The 17254-nt window shown below is 50.6% G+C and overlaps 1 protein-coding gene across 2 annotated transcripts in view; it reads right to left on the reverse strand.

The window, feature by feature from the left end:
- The window catches only part of erlec1 (endoplasmic reticulum lectin 1), a 62187-nt gene extending 57396 nt beyond the window's left edge, over positions 1–4791 (reverse strand). For both annotated transcript variants that reach the window (XM_072507874.1, XM_072507873.1), the window contains exon 1: positions 4501–4791. In XM_072507874.1, the coding sequence (XP_072363975.1) occupies positions 4501–4641 (141 nt within the window). In that variant the 5' untranslated portion in view covers positions 4642–4791. The remainder of the gene's footprint in view (positions 1–4500) is intronic.
- Positions 4792–17254: the final 12463 nt, after the last annotated feature.

Here is a 17254-nt window from a genome sequence, read left to right on the forward strand (position 1 = left end):
CAGTAGCGGAGGTGCGAGAGCAAGGGGAGGCGCTGAAGGAAGTGGAGGAGACGTTATTGCAGCATGGTGATCAACTTGCCTCGATGGGGAAAGAGATGCGGAAGGTGATGGATACTAACAAGGATCTGCGAGAAAAATGGAAGACCTGGAAAACAGATCCAGGCGACAGAATTTGAGGATTGTGGGGCTGCCCGAAGGAGTTGAAGGACCGAAGCCGACCAAAGCTGGCAAAACTATTGGGGGGGGGGGTGATCCCTCCCGATATGAACTGGATCGGGCTCATCGGTCGTGGAGGCCTGTACCAAAGGCGAGTGAGCCGCCAAGGGCAGTGACTCTGTGCTTCCGTAGGTAGTGTGAAGGAGAAGGTCCTGAGCTGGGCCAAGCAGAAGCGGGTGGTGGTGCAGTGGGCTGGAGCTGGTATACGTGTATACCAGGACTTTACGGTGGAGCTGGCAAGGAGGCGGGCTGCCTTCAACCGGGTGAAGAGGGCACTGTACATTAGCAAGGTGCGGTGCGGCATAGTATATCCAGCGAAGCTGAGGGTGACTTACAAGCTCAGGGACTTTTATTTTGGAACAGCGGAAGCAGCGGAGGAGTTTGCGAAAGGGAGGAGCTGTGTAAGATTAAGGGTGACTCCGGGTAATCCCCGATTCCTTTTTGTCATTTGTTTATGTAAACATGCGGGTTGAGGTTTGGGGGTTGGTGGGTAGATGGGATCGTTGTTATTATGGGGACTGACATATCTTGCTGATTATTGTTTATTGTTGATGGATGTAAATGTGGGAGAAAATGTGAAAAAGGAGAATTAAAAAAAAATGTTTTAAAAAAGAATAAACTCGGTTTGTTCTCACTGGAACGACGGAGGTTGAGGGGCAACCTGTTAGACGTCTACAAAATTATGAGGGGCATAGACAGAGTGGATAGTCAGAGGGTTTTCCCCAGGGTAGAGGGGTCAATTACTAGGGGCATAGGTTTAAGGTGCGAGGGGCAAGGTTTAGAGTAGATGTACGAGGCAAGTTTTTTTTTTTTTTTTTACACAGAGGGTAGTGGGTGCCTGGAACTCGCTACCGGAGGAGGTGGTGGAAGCAGGGACGATAGTGACATTTAAGGGGCATCTTGACAAATACATGAATAGGATGGGAATAGAGGGATACGGACCCAGGAAGTGTAGATGATTGTAGTTTAGTCGGACAGCATGGTTGGCACGGGCTTGGAGGGCCGAAGGGCCTGTTCCTGTGCTGTACTTTTCTTTGTTCTTTGTTCGTACTGGTGCAAATAAAGATTAATATTATTATATCTTTCACCCTGGCACCGACCGGGCAGCCAACACAGATTCCGGACTGTGGCTACAGAGAACAGTATACATCCACGTGACTATACTATCCTATTCCACATGCATTTTTACCCCCCCCCCCCAATGCCCAGACAAACGGCTTCCTGTACCACATAGTGATGTGGTCAAAGTGCAAATCCTCCCTGCAGTCTTTGTTCTTAACCAGACAGGTAGAAAGTGCTTCGTGCCTGTTAAACATGGTCAAAAACTGAGGTTTTCGCATCTTGGGTCCTCATAGCAGCCTAATTTTCAGTTACATTCTCCTGCACTTGATCAAATCAAAGCTACCTAACACAAGGAGTGGAATTCCCCCCCACCCCCCGGGTGGGAGATTCGCCGGGGTACCGCCCGGGTCCCGCCACGGACCCGCACGCGATTCTCCCACCCCCCCCGCCCCCCCAAACCGGCGCGGCGAGAATCACGGCTGGCCGCTCGGAGAATCGCCACTCGCTCTTTGTAACGGGCGAGCGGCGATTCTCCGGCCCGAATGGGCCGAGCAGACTGCCCATCACGACAGGTTCCCACCGGCACCGTCCACACCTGGTCGCTGCCGGCGGGAACACCGCAGGAATGCTGGGGGGGGGGGGGGGGGGGGGGGGGGACCACAAAAGGAGTCTGGCCCGCGATCGGTGCCCACCGATCGGAGGGCCGGCCTCTCTGAAGGAGGACCTCCTTTCCTCCGCCGCCCCGCAAGATCCACCTGACATCTTGCGGGGCGGCCGCGGGGAGGACGGCAACCGCGCATGCGCGAGTTGGCCGCAGGTCAACCTGCGCATATGATGTCATTTACGCGGCGCCGGCCGTGTCATTTACACGGCACCAAGGCCTGGCGCACGTAAATGACGCGGCGCCGCTCCTAGCCCCCCGGGGGCGGGAGAATAGGGGGCTGGGGACGGCCTCCGACTCCGGCGTCGGCACTTAGTCTCCCGATGGGAGAACTGCACCCAAGGTGCATGGCCGGCTCCTGAAAAGAAAAATGTGCAGCTAACCATCTTTTGGAGTTGCAGACATTGAAGAACATTGTTGCTCAGTTTCTAACTAGTCTCCACCAAGTTTCACATTACTCTGGTTCAACACATGACCTGCCCAATTTTTATATTCAATTAAGGATTTTATTCATTTGTTATTTTTGGTTATTAACAATTAATTTATATAATCTAAGCTATTTAGTCAAATTTCCCAGCTCTTAACTAGCTCTATATATATTAAAAAAACATAGGGCGGCATGATGGCGCTGTAGTTAGTAATGCTGCCTCATGGCGCCGAGGACCGGGTTTCAATCCCAGCCCCGGGTCACTGTCCGTGTGGAGTTTGCACAATCTCCCCATGCCTGCGTGGGCCTCACCCCCACAGCCGAAAAGGTGGATTGGACAAGCTTAATTGCCCCTTGGTTGGAAATTTAAAAATATAAATGTACATATATATTTTATAGTTCATCTAAGGTCTGTCATGGTTATTCGTTCCACAATTCTTTCCAGAGCAATAACTCACGGTCTTTAAGGCTGCTGTTACACAATCACTCTACAATGTAAAACTAAGGATATAATTCAAGATTACTGAGCACACAAGATCATGATTCAAACCAATTTGAATTTGCACAATATCTACAAAGAGCCTGGCAGAAAATTAACAAACCATCTTATGATGCAATAAACATTGTGCAGATTACTGAAGACATTATTCCCCAGTGTTCCTCAGGAGCACTGGTTAGGTCGCTAGAGAAGCTATAGGAAGAACTGGAAAAATATAAACATTTAATTAATGTAATAATCCAACAGTATAGTTACCAGTTGGCAATCTCACAATTTATTTTTGTTTTCTTTACACTGACCACAGAATGTCTTCCGATCGCCTGCCAACTGCCTGTGTGTCACAATCAACGATTAACAAATTTCTGATGATGACCAGGAAATCACAAGCAAGCATCACTGTTAGTCGTGCATTATACTTTGCTGAAAACATCCATTAATTATAATGCTTCAACCATTGTGTTGTTTTGCACATTCACACCCATGTTACGAGTAAACCCCAAATCCAGTGCCAACCAAAAGCTGCCCATCACTCAAGCCAAGTGGCAATGTCAAGCTGTATTAAGGTTACCAAATCTGGTCAATCATTTTGTAAGATGTTTCAGCACATGACCTCCCAAATCCAACTATGACACCTTGGTCAGCAGACATGCCCATCCTTACAATACCCTGTTTTCCCACAGCAATTGAATGTAACTAAATACCTCATTATCACAGAATCCCACAATTGTTACAGCTTAGGAGGCAGCCATTTTCCCCATCATGTCAGCACCAGCTCTGCTAATGAGCAATTCACCTTGTGCCATTCTGCCACATTCTCCCCATAAAGCGGCACATCCTTTCCTTTCAGTTAAGGGACCAATTGCCTTTTGAATGCCTTGACTGAACCTACCTCCACCATACTTTCAGGCAAAGCATTCCAGGCCATAACCACTCATTGCGTGAAAACATTTTTCCTCGTGCTGTTTTTGCTTTGTTTGCCAATTCTGTGTCCTCTTGTTTTCAATCCTCAGTTTCTCCTTATCGACTGTCCAGACTCAAGAATTTGATTATCTCAATCAAATCTCACTCATCTTTCTTTTCTGCAAGGCATCCCGAATTCTCCAATCTATCTGCATAACTGAAGCTCCTCATCCCTGAAACCCATTCTCATGAATCCTTTCTGCACTCTCCAATTTCATAATTTTTTTGCTGAGGTGTGACGCCAACAAAAGGATGCAATACACATTCCAGCACCTTGAGGTTGAACTAGTGTCTTACACAAATTCCAGCACCTTGTCTATGTCCTTTTGAATTTCTCCACTATCACCTTTCACAGTTCATAGTGCTTCCAAGTTTTGTATCATCTGTAAATTTTGAAAGTGTGCCCTGTACACCCAGGTCCAGATCAAAAAATATATATATCAGGATGGGTCTCAAAACTAATTAATTCCTGGGGAACTTCACTACATTAACCACTACTATCCAATTGGATTATTCTTGACTATCAGAAGTAGGCTTTTCCCTCCATGTGCAATAATTATTATAACTATATTGCTGTAATGTCCTGTGATTTTCCCCAGGATTGCAGGTAGCGGGGGGTTCTGGAGATTTGTCTTTCATTCCCAGACACCCCAGTTATGTGCCTGATGTACTGACCAGTGTGAATTCGGCCCCGGGCCATGTTATCCTGAACGGGACATCGTCGCTTAACACAGGGGCTGTCCTGCTCCAGCTCAGCTTCACAGCAGCATAAACCAGCAGCAGGGCGGGCACGGCCGGCAACCCTTTACACAACATCCTGACAACTGCAACCGGCACACTTCCCACCTTCGCAGCGGCCCCGCCGATGTCAAACTAAGGTCGCTGCTGATACTGGGAGCCGGCGCCCCGGAGCCGGCTGCACTGCCCCAGCTTCATCGCCTTCAGCAAACGCTCCATCTGCCACGTCTGCTTCCGGTAGGTTGCAGCAATAGAACTTCCGGGGTCAGACAGCCGGGATTCAGGAAAGCGCAAAGACAGCTACCGCCGACCGACGGCGGCCGGGGCTAAACACCGTGGACCAAACGCATTCCAGACACATCTGCGAGTCAGTGCTGATGGAATCAGTGCATCTTATCGCATCACCTGGAGAGTCTCCAGCACAGAAACACCATGTGCTCAGCAGATTCATGCTGGTCTTTATGTCCCACAAGAACCTTCTCCTCCTCCTCCTCACCTAACCCCACCAACACATCCCAAACTGGCTTAGTAATAGGAGACAGATTTGATTTGATTTATTATTGTCACATGTATTAGTATACAGTGAAAAGTATTGTTTCTTGCATGCAATATAGACAATGCATACCGTACATAGGGAAGCCATGATGGGGAGATGCCGACATTGGACTGGGGTGAGCACATTAAGAAGTCTTACAACACCAGGTTAAAGGGAAGGAGCAGTGCTCCGAAAGCTAGTGTTTGAAACAAACCTGTTTGACTTTAACCTGGTGTTGTAAGACTTCTTACAGTACATAGGGAAGGAAGGAGCGACTACAGAATGTAATGCTACAGTCACAACTAGGGTGTAGAGAAAATATCAACTTAATACGAGGTAGGTCCATTCAAAAGTCTGATGGCAGCAGAGAACAGTCTTGAGTCGGTTGGTACGTGACCTCAATTTGTATCTTTTTCCAGACGGATGAAGGTGGAAGAGAGTATGTCCGCGTTGTGTGGGGTCCTTAATTATGCTGGTATTATGCTGGTTGCCTTTCCGAGTGTAGCCATCTAGGATGGCCACTTCCAGAATACAAATTGGATGTTTGTAAAGATTGCAGGGAACTATGGACAATGCTAAAAAAGCAGGCAGGCACAGAGCCTGTACGTGTATTGGGACCACAGCTCCCAGATGAGACTGAAACTGTAGTTCCATTAGCATATTGATGGCCCATCTCCAGGAACAAAGGAAGATACTCAAGTAACCGATCTGGCTCCAGACCTCATGGTGCCAGTTCCCCAAACCAAAAGCACAAACAAAGCCAGGCCAATGGCCACCTTGGACACGCCGAGCCACCAGGGCACCCACCCCTTTATTGGTCAAGATCAATCCGAGTGATCATGATACGGCTGTGGTGGTATGTATTAAGGGTAATACGGTACCTGTGAAGCCGAGAGGCTATTGGCTGACAGGTCCCGGGTCCTGGTTGGATCTGCCGCCTTCTGGCTCCGCCCTGAAGGCGGAGTATAAGAGCTCGAGTTCTCCCAGCAGCCGCATTCTGTAACTGAGCTGCTCGGAACAAGTCTTGCTTAATAAAGCCTCGATTGATTTAATCTCTTCTCAACTTGAGTGAGTAATTGTTGCGCTACAATTTATTAAGCAAGCTTAAAAGACGATGGAGCTCCGGATCGCCCCGGAGTGTCTGCGAATCAGCCCCCATGCAGCAAACTCGGCAGCCGTGTTTAAACACTGGCTAGAATGCTTCGAAGGTTACCTTCGAACGGCCCCCGGCCGGACCACGGAAGATCAGAAAATGCAGGTCCTGCATTCCAGGGTGAGCCCGGAGATCTACTCGCTCATCGAAGACGCGGAGGATTTCCCGACGGCGCTCACCATGCTGAAAGGAATCTACATTCGGCCCATAAACCAGGTCTACGCACGCCACCAACTCGCGACGAGACGGCAAATCCCCGGAGAATCGCTCGACGAATTCTGCAGCGCACTCTTGATTTTGGGGAGGAACTGCAACTGCCCGTCGGTGAGCACGGTCGAGCACACGGAGCTACTAATTAGAGATGCGTTTGTGGCAGGTATGCCTTCCTCGCAAATTCGCCAAAGACTGTTAGACTCACAGAGGCATGGGCCCTTGCGGTCTCCCTCGAGGTGGCCTCACAAAACGCCCGCGCCTACGGCCCCGACCGCGCGGCAGCCCCTTGGGCTCCGTGGACCCCCGTTGCGACCGACTCCCCGGCACCCCCTCCCCCCAAGCCTGCGCGGCTAGAGCACCAGACCCTCCCGGTGTGCCCCGCTGCTATTTTTGCGGGCAGGCGATACACCCCCGGCAGCGCTGCCCGGCCCGCTCAGCGACTTGTAAAAGCTGCGGCTAAAAGGGGCATTACGCAGTGGTGTGCCAGTCCCGGGGGGTCGCCGCAATCACTGGGGGAGAACGGGGACAGCAGACTCAGCCCCCCCCAACGATCCACGTGCGACCCGCGGGCGCCGCCATTTTGGGTCCTGGACACCACGAGGGGAGAATGGGCGCCGCCATCTTGTGACCCCCCGGCCACGTGCGATTCATGGGGACGGCCATTTCGTCCACCCCCGACCGTGTGCGATCCATGGATGCCGCCATCTTGGCTGATAGCCAAGGACCCCAGAATAGACGGCTCCACGGGGTCTGAAGAAAACGCTGCGACGCAACAACCACGACTGGCTTCGGTGACCCTGGACCAATTTGGGCCCCGGACGCTCCAGACGGCAACAACAACCAGACGGCAACATCAATGGGCACGAGACGCCATGCTTGATCGACTCTGGGAGCACGGAAAGTTTTATCCACCCGGATACGGTAAGATGCTGTTTTCTTTCCATCCGTCTGAGCACCCAAAAGATTTTCCTGGCAGCGGGGTCCCATTCAGTAGAGATCCAAGGGTTCTGCATCGCGAACCTAACGGTGCAAGGGAGGGAGTTTAAAAACTATAGGCTTTACGTCCTCCCCCAACTCTGCGCTCCCACTCTATTGGGGTTAGACTTCCAGTGTAACCTCCAGAGCCTAACGTTCCAATTCGGCGGCCCTATACTCCCCCTCACTATCTGCAGCCTCGCGACCCTCAAGGTTGAACCGCCTTCCTTGTTTGTGAACCTCACCCCGGATTGCAAACCCATCGCCACTAGGAGCAGACGGTACAGCGCCCAGGACCGGACGTTTATCCGGTCCGAAGTCCAGCGGCTGCTGAAGGAAGGCATAATCCAGGCGAGCAATAGTCCCTGGAGAGCCCAGGTGGTAGTTGTGAAGACCGTTGAGAAGCAGAGGATCATCGTAGACTACAGTCAGACCATCAATAGGTACACGCAGCTAGATGCGTACCCTCTCCCCCGCATATCCGACATGGTCAATCGGATTGCACAGTACAAGGTCTTTTCCACCGTGGACCTCAAGTCCGCATACCACCAGCTCCCCATCCGCCCGAGTGACCGCAAGTACACGACATTCGAGGCAGACGGGCGGCTCTACCATTTCCTAAGGGTCCCATTTGGCATCACGAACGGAGTCTCGGTCTTCCAACGGGAGATGGACCGAATGGTTGACCAGCACGGTTTGCGGGCCACGTTCCCATACCTCGACAAAGTAACCATCTGTGGCCATGACCAGCAGGACCACGACGCCAACCTCCGCAAATTCCTCCAGACCGCTAACGCCCTGAACCTCACCTATAATGAGGAAACATGTGTTTTTAGCACCAACCGTCTGGCCATCCTGGGATACGTAGTGCGCAATGGAGTGATAGGCCCCGACCCCGAACGCATGCGCCCCCTCATGGAATTTCCCCTCCCCACGGCTCCAAAGCCCTGAAACGCTGCCTGGGCTTCTTTTCGTATAACGCCCAGTGGGTTCCCCAGTACGCAGACAAGGCCCGCCCGTTAATCCAGTCCACTACCTTCCCCCTGTCGACAGAGGCCCGTCAGGCCTTCAGCCGCGTCAAAGCGGATATCGCAAAGGCCACGATGCGCGCTATCGACGGGTCCCTCCCCTTCCAGGTCGAGAGCGACGCATCCGACGTAGCTCTGGCGGCCACTCTCAACCAAGCGGGCAGACCCGTGGCCTTTTTCTCCCAGACCCTCCACGCCTCAGAAATCCGCCACTCCTCAGTGGAAAAGGAAGCCCAAGCCATAGTGGAAGCTGTGCGACATTGGAGGCATTACCTGGCCGGCAGGAGATTCACTCTCCTCACTGACCAACGGTCGGTAGCCTTTATGTTAGATAATGCACAGCGGGGCAAGATAAAAAACGACAAGATCTTGCGGTGGAGGATAGAAATCTCCACCTATAACTATGAGATCTTGTATCGTCCCGGAAAGCTGAACGAGCCGTCCAATTCCCTATCCCGCGGCACATGTGCCAACGCACAAGTAGACCGCCTCCAAGCCCTCCACACGGACCTCTGCCACCCGGGGGTTACTCGATTCTACCATTTTGTGAAGTCCCGCAACCTCCCCTACTCGGTAGAGGAGATCCGTACAGTCACCAGGAACTGCCAAATCTGCGTGGAGTGCAAACCGCACTTTTTCAGGCCAGATAGCGCGCACCTGATAAAGGCTTCCCTCCCTTTGAACACCTCAGTTTGGATTTCAAAGACCTCCTCCCCTCCACCGACCGCAACGCATACTTCCTGAACGTGGTGGACGAGTACTCCCGTTTCCCCTTCGCCATCCCCTGCCCCGACATGACAGCGACCACAGACATTAAAGCCCTCGGCACCATCTTTACACTGTTCGGTTTCCCCGCGCACATCCATAGCGACAGGGGGTCCTCCTTCATGAGCGACGAGTTGCGTCAGTTCCTGCTCAGCAAGGGCATTGCCTCGAGCAGGACGACCAGCTACAACCCCCGGGGGAACGGTCAGGTAGAGAGGGAGAATGGTACGGTCTGGAAGACCGTCCTACTGGCCCTACGGTCCAGAAATCTCCCAGTTTCCCGGTGGCAGGAAGTCCTCCCAGATGCCCTCCACTCCATCCGGTCTCTGTTGTGTACCACCACTAACCAAACGCCTCACGAGCGCCTCCTTGTCTTCCCTTGGAAGTCCTCCTCCGGGACGTCGCTGCCGACCTGGCTGGCAGCCCCAGGACCCATCTTGCTCCGAAAGCATGTGCGGGCGCACAAATCGGACCCGTTGGTCGAGAGGGTTCACCTTCTCCACGCAAACCCCCAGTACGTCCACGTAGCGTACCCCGACGGCCGACAGGACACGGTCTCCCCTGTGGGACCTGGCGCCCACCGGAAACACACACACACTCCCAACACCGATCACCCCCTCCTTGCCACCGGCGCACCCCACGACCGCCCCCTTCCCGGGTGGATCGGTCCTCCTCCCGTGCCCGCCCAGGAGTAAAGAAACAGGAACGAACAGCGCAACACTCCCAGAGACGACAGTGCCCGAGCCAGCACCTGCACCACCACCAGGGCTGAGGCGATCGACTAGGATGACCAGGGCACCCGCTCGACTCGTGGAATCCGCGTGACACCAGAAAAACTTGTAAATAACTCTGACAAAACCTGTACATAATGATTCTGACAAAACCTGTATATAATAATTCTGACAGAACTTGTACATAGTTAACGGTTGGGCTAAATGCATAGCCATTGTTCGAAATTTGTTCCAGGTCCAGCCTTTGTAAACCCCTACCACCATGCGAACTACCACCATGCGAACCACCACCCCGCCGGGTTCTTTTTTAACAAGGGATGAATGTGGTGGTATGTATGAGGGGTAGTACGGTACCTGTGAAGCCGAGAGGCTATTGGCTGACAGGTCCCGGGTCCTGGTTGGATCTGCCGCCTTCTGGCTCCGCCCTGAAGGCGGAGTATAAGAGCTCGAGTTCTCCCAGCAGCCGCATTCTGTAACTGAGCTGCTGGGAAACAAGTCTTGCTTAATAAAGCCTCGATTGATTTCATTTCTTCTCGACTTGAGTGAGTAATTGTTGTGCTACAATGGCCCAATTGATTGGGGCCAAGTTCAAGGCCCGCCCAAAAGCGCGCGAAGCCCTTTCAGGTATAAGAAGAAGGCCCCGAGAGAGAATCGCTCTCTTGGAATCGGCTCTCAAAGCGGGGAGACCCTTCCACCAGCTACACCAGAAGCAAGTAAGTCCAAGGTCAAAGCTGGTTACTAGACGGACGACCTTAGCTGTTCCCCTTCACCACTTCGACCCCAGCAGCCTCAGATCCGAACAACGGCCATTGTTCCTCTGACTGAGTGGGCGCCCAAAGCTAAGTATAGGCTTTAGCATTAGAGATAGTTTAGTCTGTAGTATTTTGTGCATGAGTAGATATTGCTGTGTATGTAAATAAATAGTATTGACTTTGAACTAACTGGTGTATCGGCTCTTTGATCAGTATTCGAGTTTGAACCTTGTGGCGGTATCAAAAAATACATGGCAACTCTAAAGCAAACGTAGTTAGTATTAAGGAAGGCGACCATATTGACCGCCATATTTAGAACCAAATAAAGAGAGCAACACGAGGCAGGGGGAATTATAGACAGAGTCAATGGATGGGAGGCTGATTTGCGTGATGGACTGGGCTACATTCACAACCTTTTGTAGTTTCCTGAGGTCTTGGGCAGAGCAGGAACTATATCAAGCTGTGATACAACCAGAAAGAATGCTTTCAATGGTGCATCAATGGTGCACCTGGATTCCAAATACTCTAAGTTGCTATGCTTGGATCCTCCTCCACCACCTTGGAGATGCAAATCCCTTGGAATACTGGGCTCCAGCCCACCTCTTTTGCCTCCAAATTAGTGGAGATACAAAAGGACCTCTCGACAAGAGCACCAAGCGAGAGGGACATCATCAACTAGACTAGACAATGACCTTCAACCCCCACAAACCCGTTACCTCATCAGCATAGATGAGATGAAGGAAGGATGAGCGACAATGAAGAAAGGGAAGGCGGCTGGCAGAGAAAATATCCTCCTAGAATTTCTCCAACAACAAGGCCCAAAGCGACTCCAGTGACCTGTGAAACTGTACAGCAAAACCATGGAATCTGGATGTATCCCAAAAGTATGGCGGGAGATAATTGGTCTGTGCCATACTAAAACCTGGCAAGCTGATTGATGACCCAGCAAGCTATAGGCCAATATAATTTCTGTGCACAATGTACAAATTCCTAAAATGTATCATTCCATGGAGAATCAATCCTCTCATCGAGGCTGTGGCCCCTGAAGAACCAGTGAACCTCTGGCCTAAGCGTAGTTGCTGCGACCAAGCTCTTTCCCTCACAATGCGCATTAAGGCCACTTTCTAGAGGAAACTCAAGACCGGTGCAACTGTTGTCGGCTTACGACATGGTCTGTATTAAAGGCCTGATGCTGAACCTCACAAGGATCCTTGGCCTGAACACTATGCATGCTTTGGACAATGCTGAGCAATAGATGGTGACGTGTCCACCTTGGTGAGAAAGCCAGTTCGCTTTGATCCCTTGACAATGGGCTACCACAAAGGTCAGTACTGGCACTCTCAGACTAAAGGGACGATCCTTTAAAACAGAGATGAGGAGGAATTTCTTCATCCAGAGGTGGTGAATCTGTGAAACTCTTTGCCGCAGAGGGCTGTGGGGGGCAAATCACTGAGTGTCTTTAAGACAGAGATGGATAGGTTTTTGATTAATAAGGGGATCAGGGGTTTTGGGGGGACGGCAGGAGAATGGGCATGAGAAAAATATCAGCCATAATTGAATGGCGGAGCAGACCCGATGGACGTGGCCTAATTCTGCTCCTATGTCTTATGGCACTGATATTTTTGAATGTCTATGTGAGCAACATACTGCCTATAAAGTCATGCAAATTTGCATATGCTGACAATCTTACTGACAATGAAAGCAGCCACCTTCAATAACATCCAATCCACTTTGAACAGGGATTGTTCATTTGTGGGGGTTTGGTTTGAACACCCATTTCTTGAAGTATTCAGACTGAGTACTTCCAGAAATGGAGGCTCAAACCAACCCCCATAAAACAACAGTCACCACATTTAATCTTGATAAGAAGAATGCTAAACACATGCGGAAAGTAACCTTCTGAGGCAACCTTGTATGACATGACTCCAGTTCATCTTACCTTGGAGCAAATGGACCCTATGTTAACCTTCCATAACCACCTGAAGAAAGCAGTCACCAAGGCACAGTAAAGGGTCAACTTGATCCAGAAATATGCAAGCACCGCACTACAGGCTGCAGCGATGGCCTCCTGTACTATATAGCCGAGCACTGTGCGCCGGTATGGACCAGAAGTAGCCACACTCGATTGGTTGATGGCCAACTGAACACTGCAATGAGATGCATCATTGGAACCCAACACCTTGGCTACCTGTGCTGACACGGTGGCACAGTGGTTAGCACTGTTGCTTCATAGCGCCAGTGACCTGGGTTCAATTATGGCCTTGGATCACAGTATGGAATTTTTACATTCTCCTCGTGTCTGCATGGGTTTCCTCCGGGTGCTCTGCTTTTCTCCCACAGTCCAATGATGCACAGATTAAGTGGATTGGCCATTCTCAATTGCCCCTTAGTGTCTGGGGCTGTGCAGGTTAGATTATGGAGTTACGGGGTTTGGGAGGGGTGTTTGGGTGAGTGGATATGGGTAGAGTGCTCATTCGAAGGGTCAGTGCAGACTCAATGGGCCGAATGGCCTCCTTCTGCACTGTAAGGATTCTACATCGCACCCTTCTTCCATCCTGCCACTGATCCATCGTGATGCAGCAACCCTCTGTAAAGCTCAGCATACTGAGGAAAACAAACACTTATCTCGCCATCCACCAGGATCTCACCAACATCGCTCTCCTCTGCTTGAAATAATGTAAGCCACTTTGGACCTCTGCACACAACCTCAGGCAAAATGATTTGAACCTTGAAGAAGCTTGGAAAAATGAATGATCCTCACAAGAATTCACGAACAAACACCTCATAAAAGATCCGACAAAGGTCTCAGGTTTCAACCCTCCCACGAACCATTGGCAGATGCGGATATTTGATGCAATATTAAATTAAAAACTCCTCTGTGCAACTGAATAGACCATGGAAAACATAACAACCCAATGCCCGATTCATAAATACGAAAGAGGTATTACAGCGATACACACTGATATTCCTGACATAATGGCCCTCTCCCAATGTCTGAATGTCCTCCTTCCGGTCCGACTTCCCACCCCATGTCTGGCTCCTCTTCTCTCGATATTCAATTCCCAACCCCATGTTTGACTTCTCCCACAGTCCAAAGACGTGCAGGTTAGATGGGTTGGCCATGCTCAATTGCCCCTTAGTGTCCAAAGGTTGGGTGGGGTTAGGGGATAGGACGGGGGATTGGGTCTTTGTAGGGTGCTCTTTCAGAGAGCCGGTGCAGACTTGATGGGCCGAATAGCCTCCTTCTGCACTGTAGGGATTCTATGCTTCTGTGATGGACTTCGCTGCTCAAATCTCATTGGCCTGCGTCAGGATCGAGACGGGCGCTTCTGCATTTTAACACAGCTAAGTCTGTACGGAATGGCAATCTGCAACTGATAGTTACTCCAAGGAAGTTTTGGCCCAAAATCTTGGCTTGACCATCTTGATGTAAAATTATAATTGTTGCTCGGTACCCAATCATAGAAAAGAAGAAGACTGTATACATATAGACAGTAAAGGGTACAGGCAAGGAGTTACCTCCGTGTCTAAGTTTTGACATGCCTCTGTTCAACACCATACTGGCCCTCCCTCTGGATTGTGCCTCTTCTTACACCAGTGTGTGGGTGGTACCAAACTCAGTTTCACCGTAACCCTGTAAATACCAGCCCCTTATATATACACCTCCTCTGAAATCTTTAGCCCATGGATATAGAGTTACATTTGTTTACTTCAAAACTTAAATTGTTTTAAGTCTTAATAATTTACCGTATTGTTATAATCACATTGCTATTCCCACATTATTGCTATTATAGGATTAACATTAACAACATTCTTACTACCCCATCCTCCGCCTTCAAGTCTATGAAGTTAGAGGTTCAGGGGGCCTGTCGGCCTTTATGACCCTTCCGCATCTCGTCTACTGTTCTATCGGAAGAGTGGCAAGTCGTGTTGGTTCTGGTACTTGTTGTCTTGGAGGTTGGACAGGTATTTGCATATGCTTTCATTCTTTTCTTCCACTATTTAACGTTGACCCATGCCCAGTGCATGGCTGCTGTTAGTTTTGATTGTTTCTTGTGGGGTGGATGAACATGGTATTTGTCTCCTTGGGCCGTCTTGAAGGACTCTGAGGCTGAGAAAGATTGTTCCTGTGTCAAGAAGGAGATTTAGTGGGACGCTCACCTCAGCGTTTTGTTGTCAATGGTGTGAAACTGGTACCAGGTTCTAGAATCCTTTGAGTTTGAAGGACATTGTCTGGAAGTTGAAATGTATGCACAGTGGTTGCCATGTCACCCAGTTGGACCAGAAGGTAGAGGCTACTCGAACTACTGATCATTCTCTGGTACCACTTCCACCGGAGGAGCAATGATAATTTTGAGGGTGGTAGGTTTATCTGACCATTGGGGACTTTCAGGAACCTGCAACGATAATCATAGAATTTACAGTGCAGAAGGAGGACATTCGGGCATAACTAATCTAAACCTTCTGATCATTGTTCCCTAAGTGCTCACTGCTGACACTTGATCCTCTTGCCTCACCTCATCCCCAAGAACCAGGTGGAGCAGTGCCTCCTTCCTGGTTGAACTGCAGAAAAGTTTCCTGAATAGACTCTTGGACCTCTGCTCTTTACACCATTGCTATCCTTGGAAAGCGTTGCAGTTCCGGCGGCGTCTGGTGAGCTCTCGCTGGCCCTTGAAAATCCGGGGGAGATGGTGTAAATCTCGCACTGGGCCGTACCCATATCCACAGCAAGTCTCCAAGGTGAACAGCCTCTGGCATATTGGAACAATGTAGATAAGGGAAGTCGGCAAGTCAGATCTGTAACTTCGGGATAAGGATTGGCTCGAAGGGCTGGGGTGCGAAGCGGGGCTGGGCACATGCTGCTGCTGGGCGAGGATTCTAGGATTATATGAAAAGGGCAGCAAGGTAGCACAGTGGTTATCACAATTGCTTCAACTCCAGGATCCCAGGTTCGATTCCCGGCTTGGGTCGCTGTCTGCGGGGATGCGCGTTCTCCCCGTGTCTGCGTGGGTTTCCTCCGGGTGCTCCGGTTTCCTCCCACGGTCCAAAGATGTGCAGGTTGGGTGGATTGGCCATGCTAAATTGCCCTTAGTGTCCAAATAAAATGTTAGGTGGGATTACTGGGTTACGGGGATAGGGATCAGAAGGTTTAGATTAGTTATGGAAACGGGAAATATGGAACACACTCCCACTCTCCCTCGCGGGGAGAGTCCAGATGATCAAAATGAACGTACTGCAAAGAGAGAAGAGAGAAGGTGAGACCAGAGTCTGAATATTCTTTAGTGTTTGATGTACCACCAATGACCACGAGACGAGAATGGCGAAACAATCGAGGCTTTATTGCATAAGATGTTGAGCCTCCTGCAGCTGGAACCAGAATGGGAGGACTCTCTGAAAACCGGCTCATCGGTTCTTTCAGTGTGACAGTAAATTTGTTTTGTCTCGCTTTGTGATGTTCTTGAGGGACAAACTCAGATTTGAAGGATCCTTGTCGCATGAGTCAGCATATTTTCCTTTTCATTGCAAAGCTCAAACACTTCATATTGAGTTTTCTTGTACTTTAGCAGTCTCATTGAGTTTGTTCTGCTGCTCAAGGTATTCGTTTTTGAGTTTTGTTGCTGTAAGGTCTTTTCTGAAGTAGCAATCAACACTAAGGCGGCATGAGTGGCACAGAGGTTAGCACTGCTGCCTCACAGCTTCAGGGATCGGGGTTCAATTCCAGCCTCGGGTGACTGTGTGGAGTTTGTACTTTCTCCCAGTGCCTGCGTGGGTTTCCTCCGGGTGCTCCGGTTTCCTTCCACAGTCCAAAGATGTGCAGGTTAGGTGGATTGGTCTTGCGCAATTGCCCCTTCGTGTCCAAAAGGTTAGGTGGGATTACTGGGTTACGGGGATAGGGTGGCGGCATGGGTTTAAGTAGGGCGCTCTTTCTAAGAGCCAGTGCAGACTCGATGGGCCAAATGGCCTCCTTCTGCACTGTAGCGATTCTATCTTTTGCAACTCTTTGTGTTTTTCCAGATGCACGTATTAGTTTGTCAAAATATCTTTCAAGGCAATGAGCTCTGTTGGTGACTTTTTTGCCTTCTATCATGCCTGACTCTATTTCAAGATGAGTTCATAGAATCATAGGGCGGAATTCTCTGAGCCTCTGTGCCAAAATCGCGCTTGGCGCGGGGACAGAGAATGGGGCGGCAGACCCGGGATTGCGTCCGACGCCTTCTCCCCGGAGAATCGCTGCCAGTTGCGCGCACGGTCGATGCAGCGCCAGTTGGGGGCCATTAAAAGATGCCTCCGCAACGATTCTCCGCCGACAATTGGCCGAGTTCCCACCAGCATGGTTCACTCATGGTTCCACCCGGTGGGAGCTCGGAATGGCGGCTGTGGACTCAGTCCGCTGGCGCCCTGGTGAGTGGGGCGGGAGGGGATACGTCACCGGTGGGGGGGGGGGGGGGGGGGGGGAGGGGGGGGGGAGACTTCCAGGATGGCCAGGCTCACGATCGGGGGCTACCGATCGGCGAGCACACGCGATCTGGGGGGGGGGG

Source organism: Scyliorhinus torazame, chromosome 1, assembly GCF_047496885.1.
Source record: "Scyliorhinus torazame isolate Kashiwa2021f chromosome 1, sScyTor2.1, whole genome shotgun sequence".
Taxonomy (NCBI): Eukaryota; Metazoa; Chordata; class Chondrichthyes; order Carcharhiniformes; family Scyliorhinidae; genus Scyliorhinus; species Scyliorhinus torazame.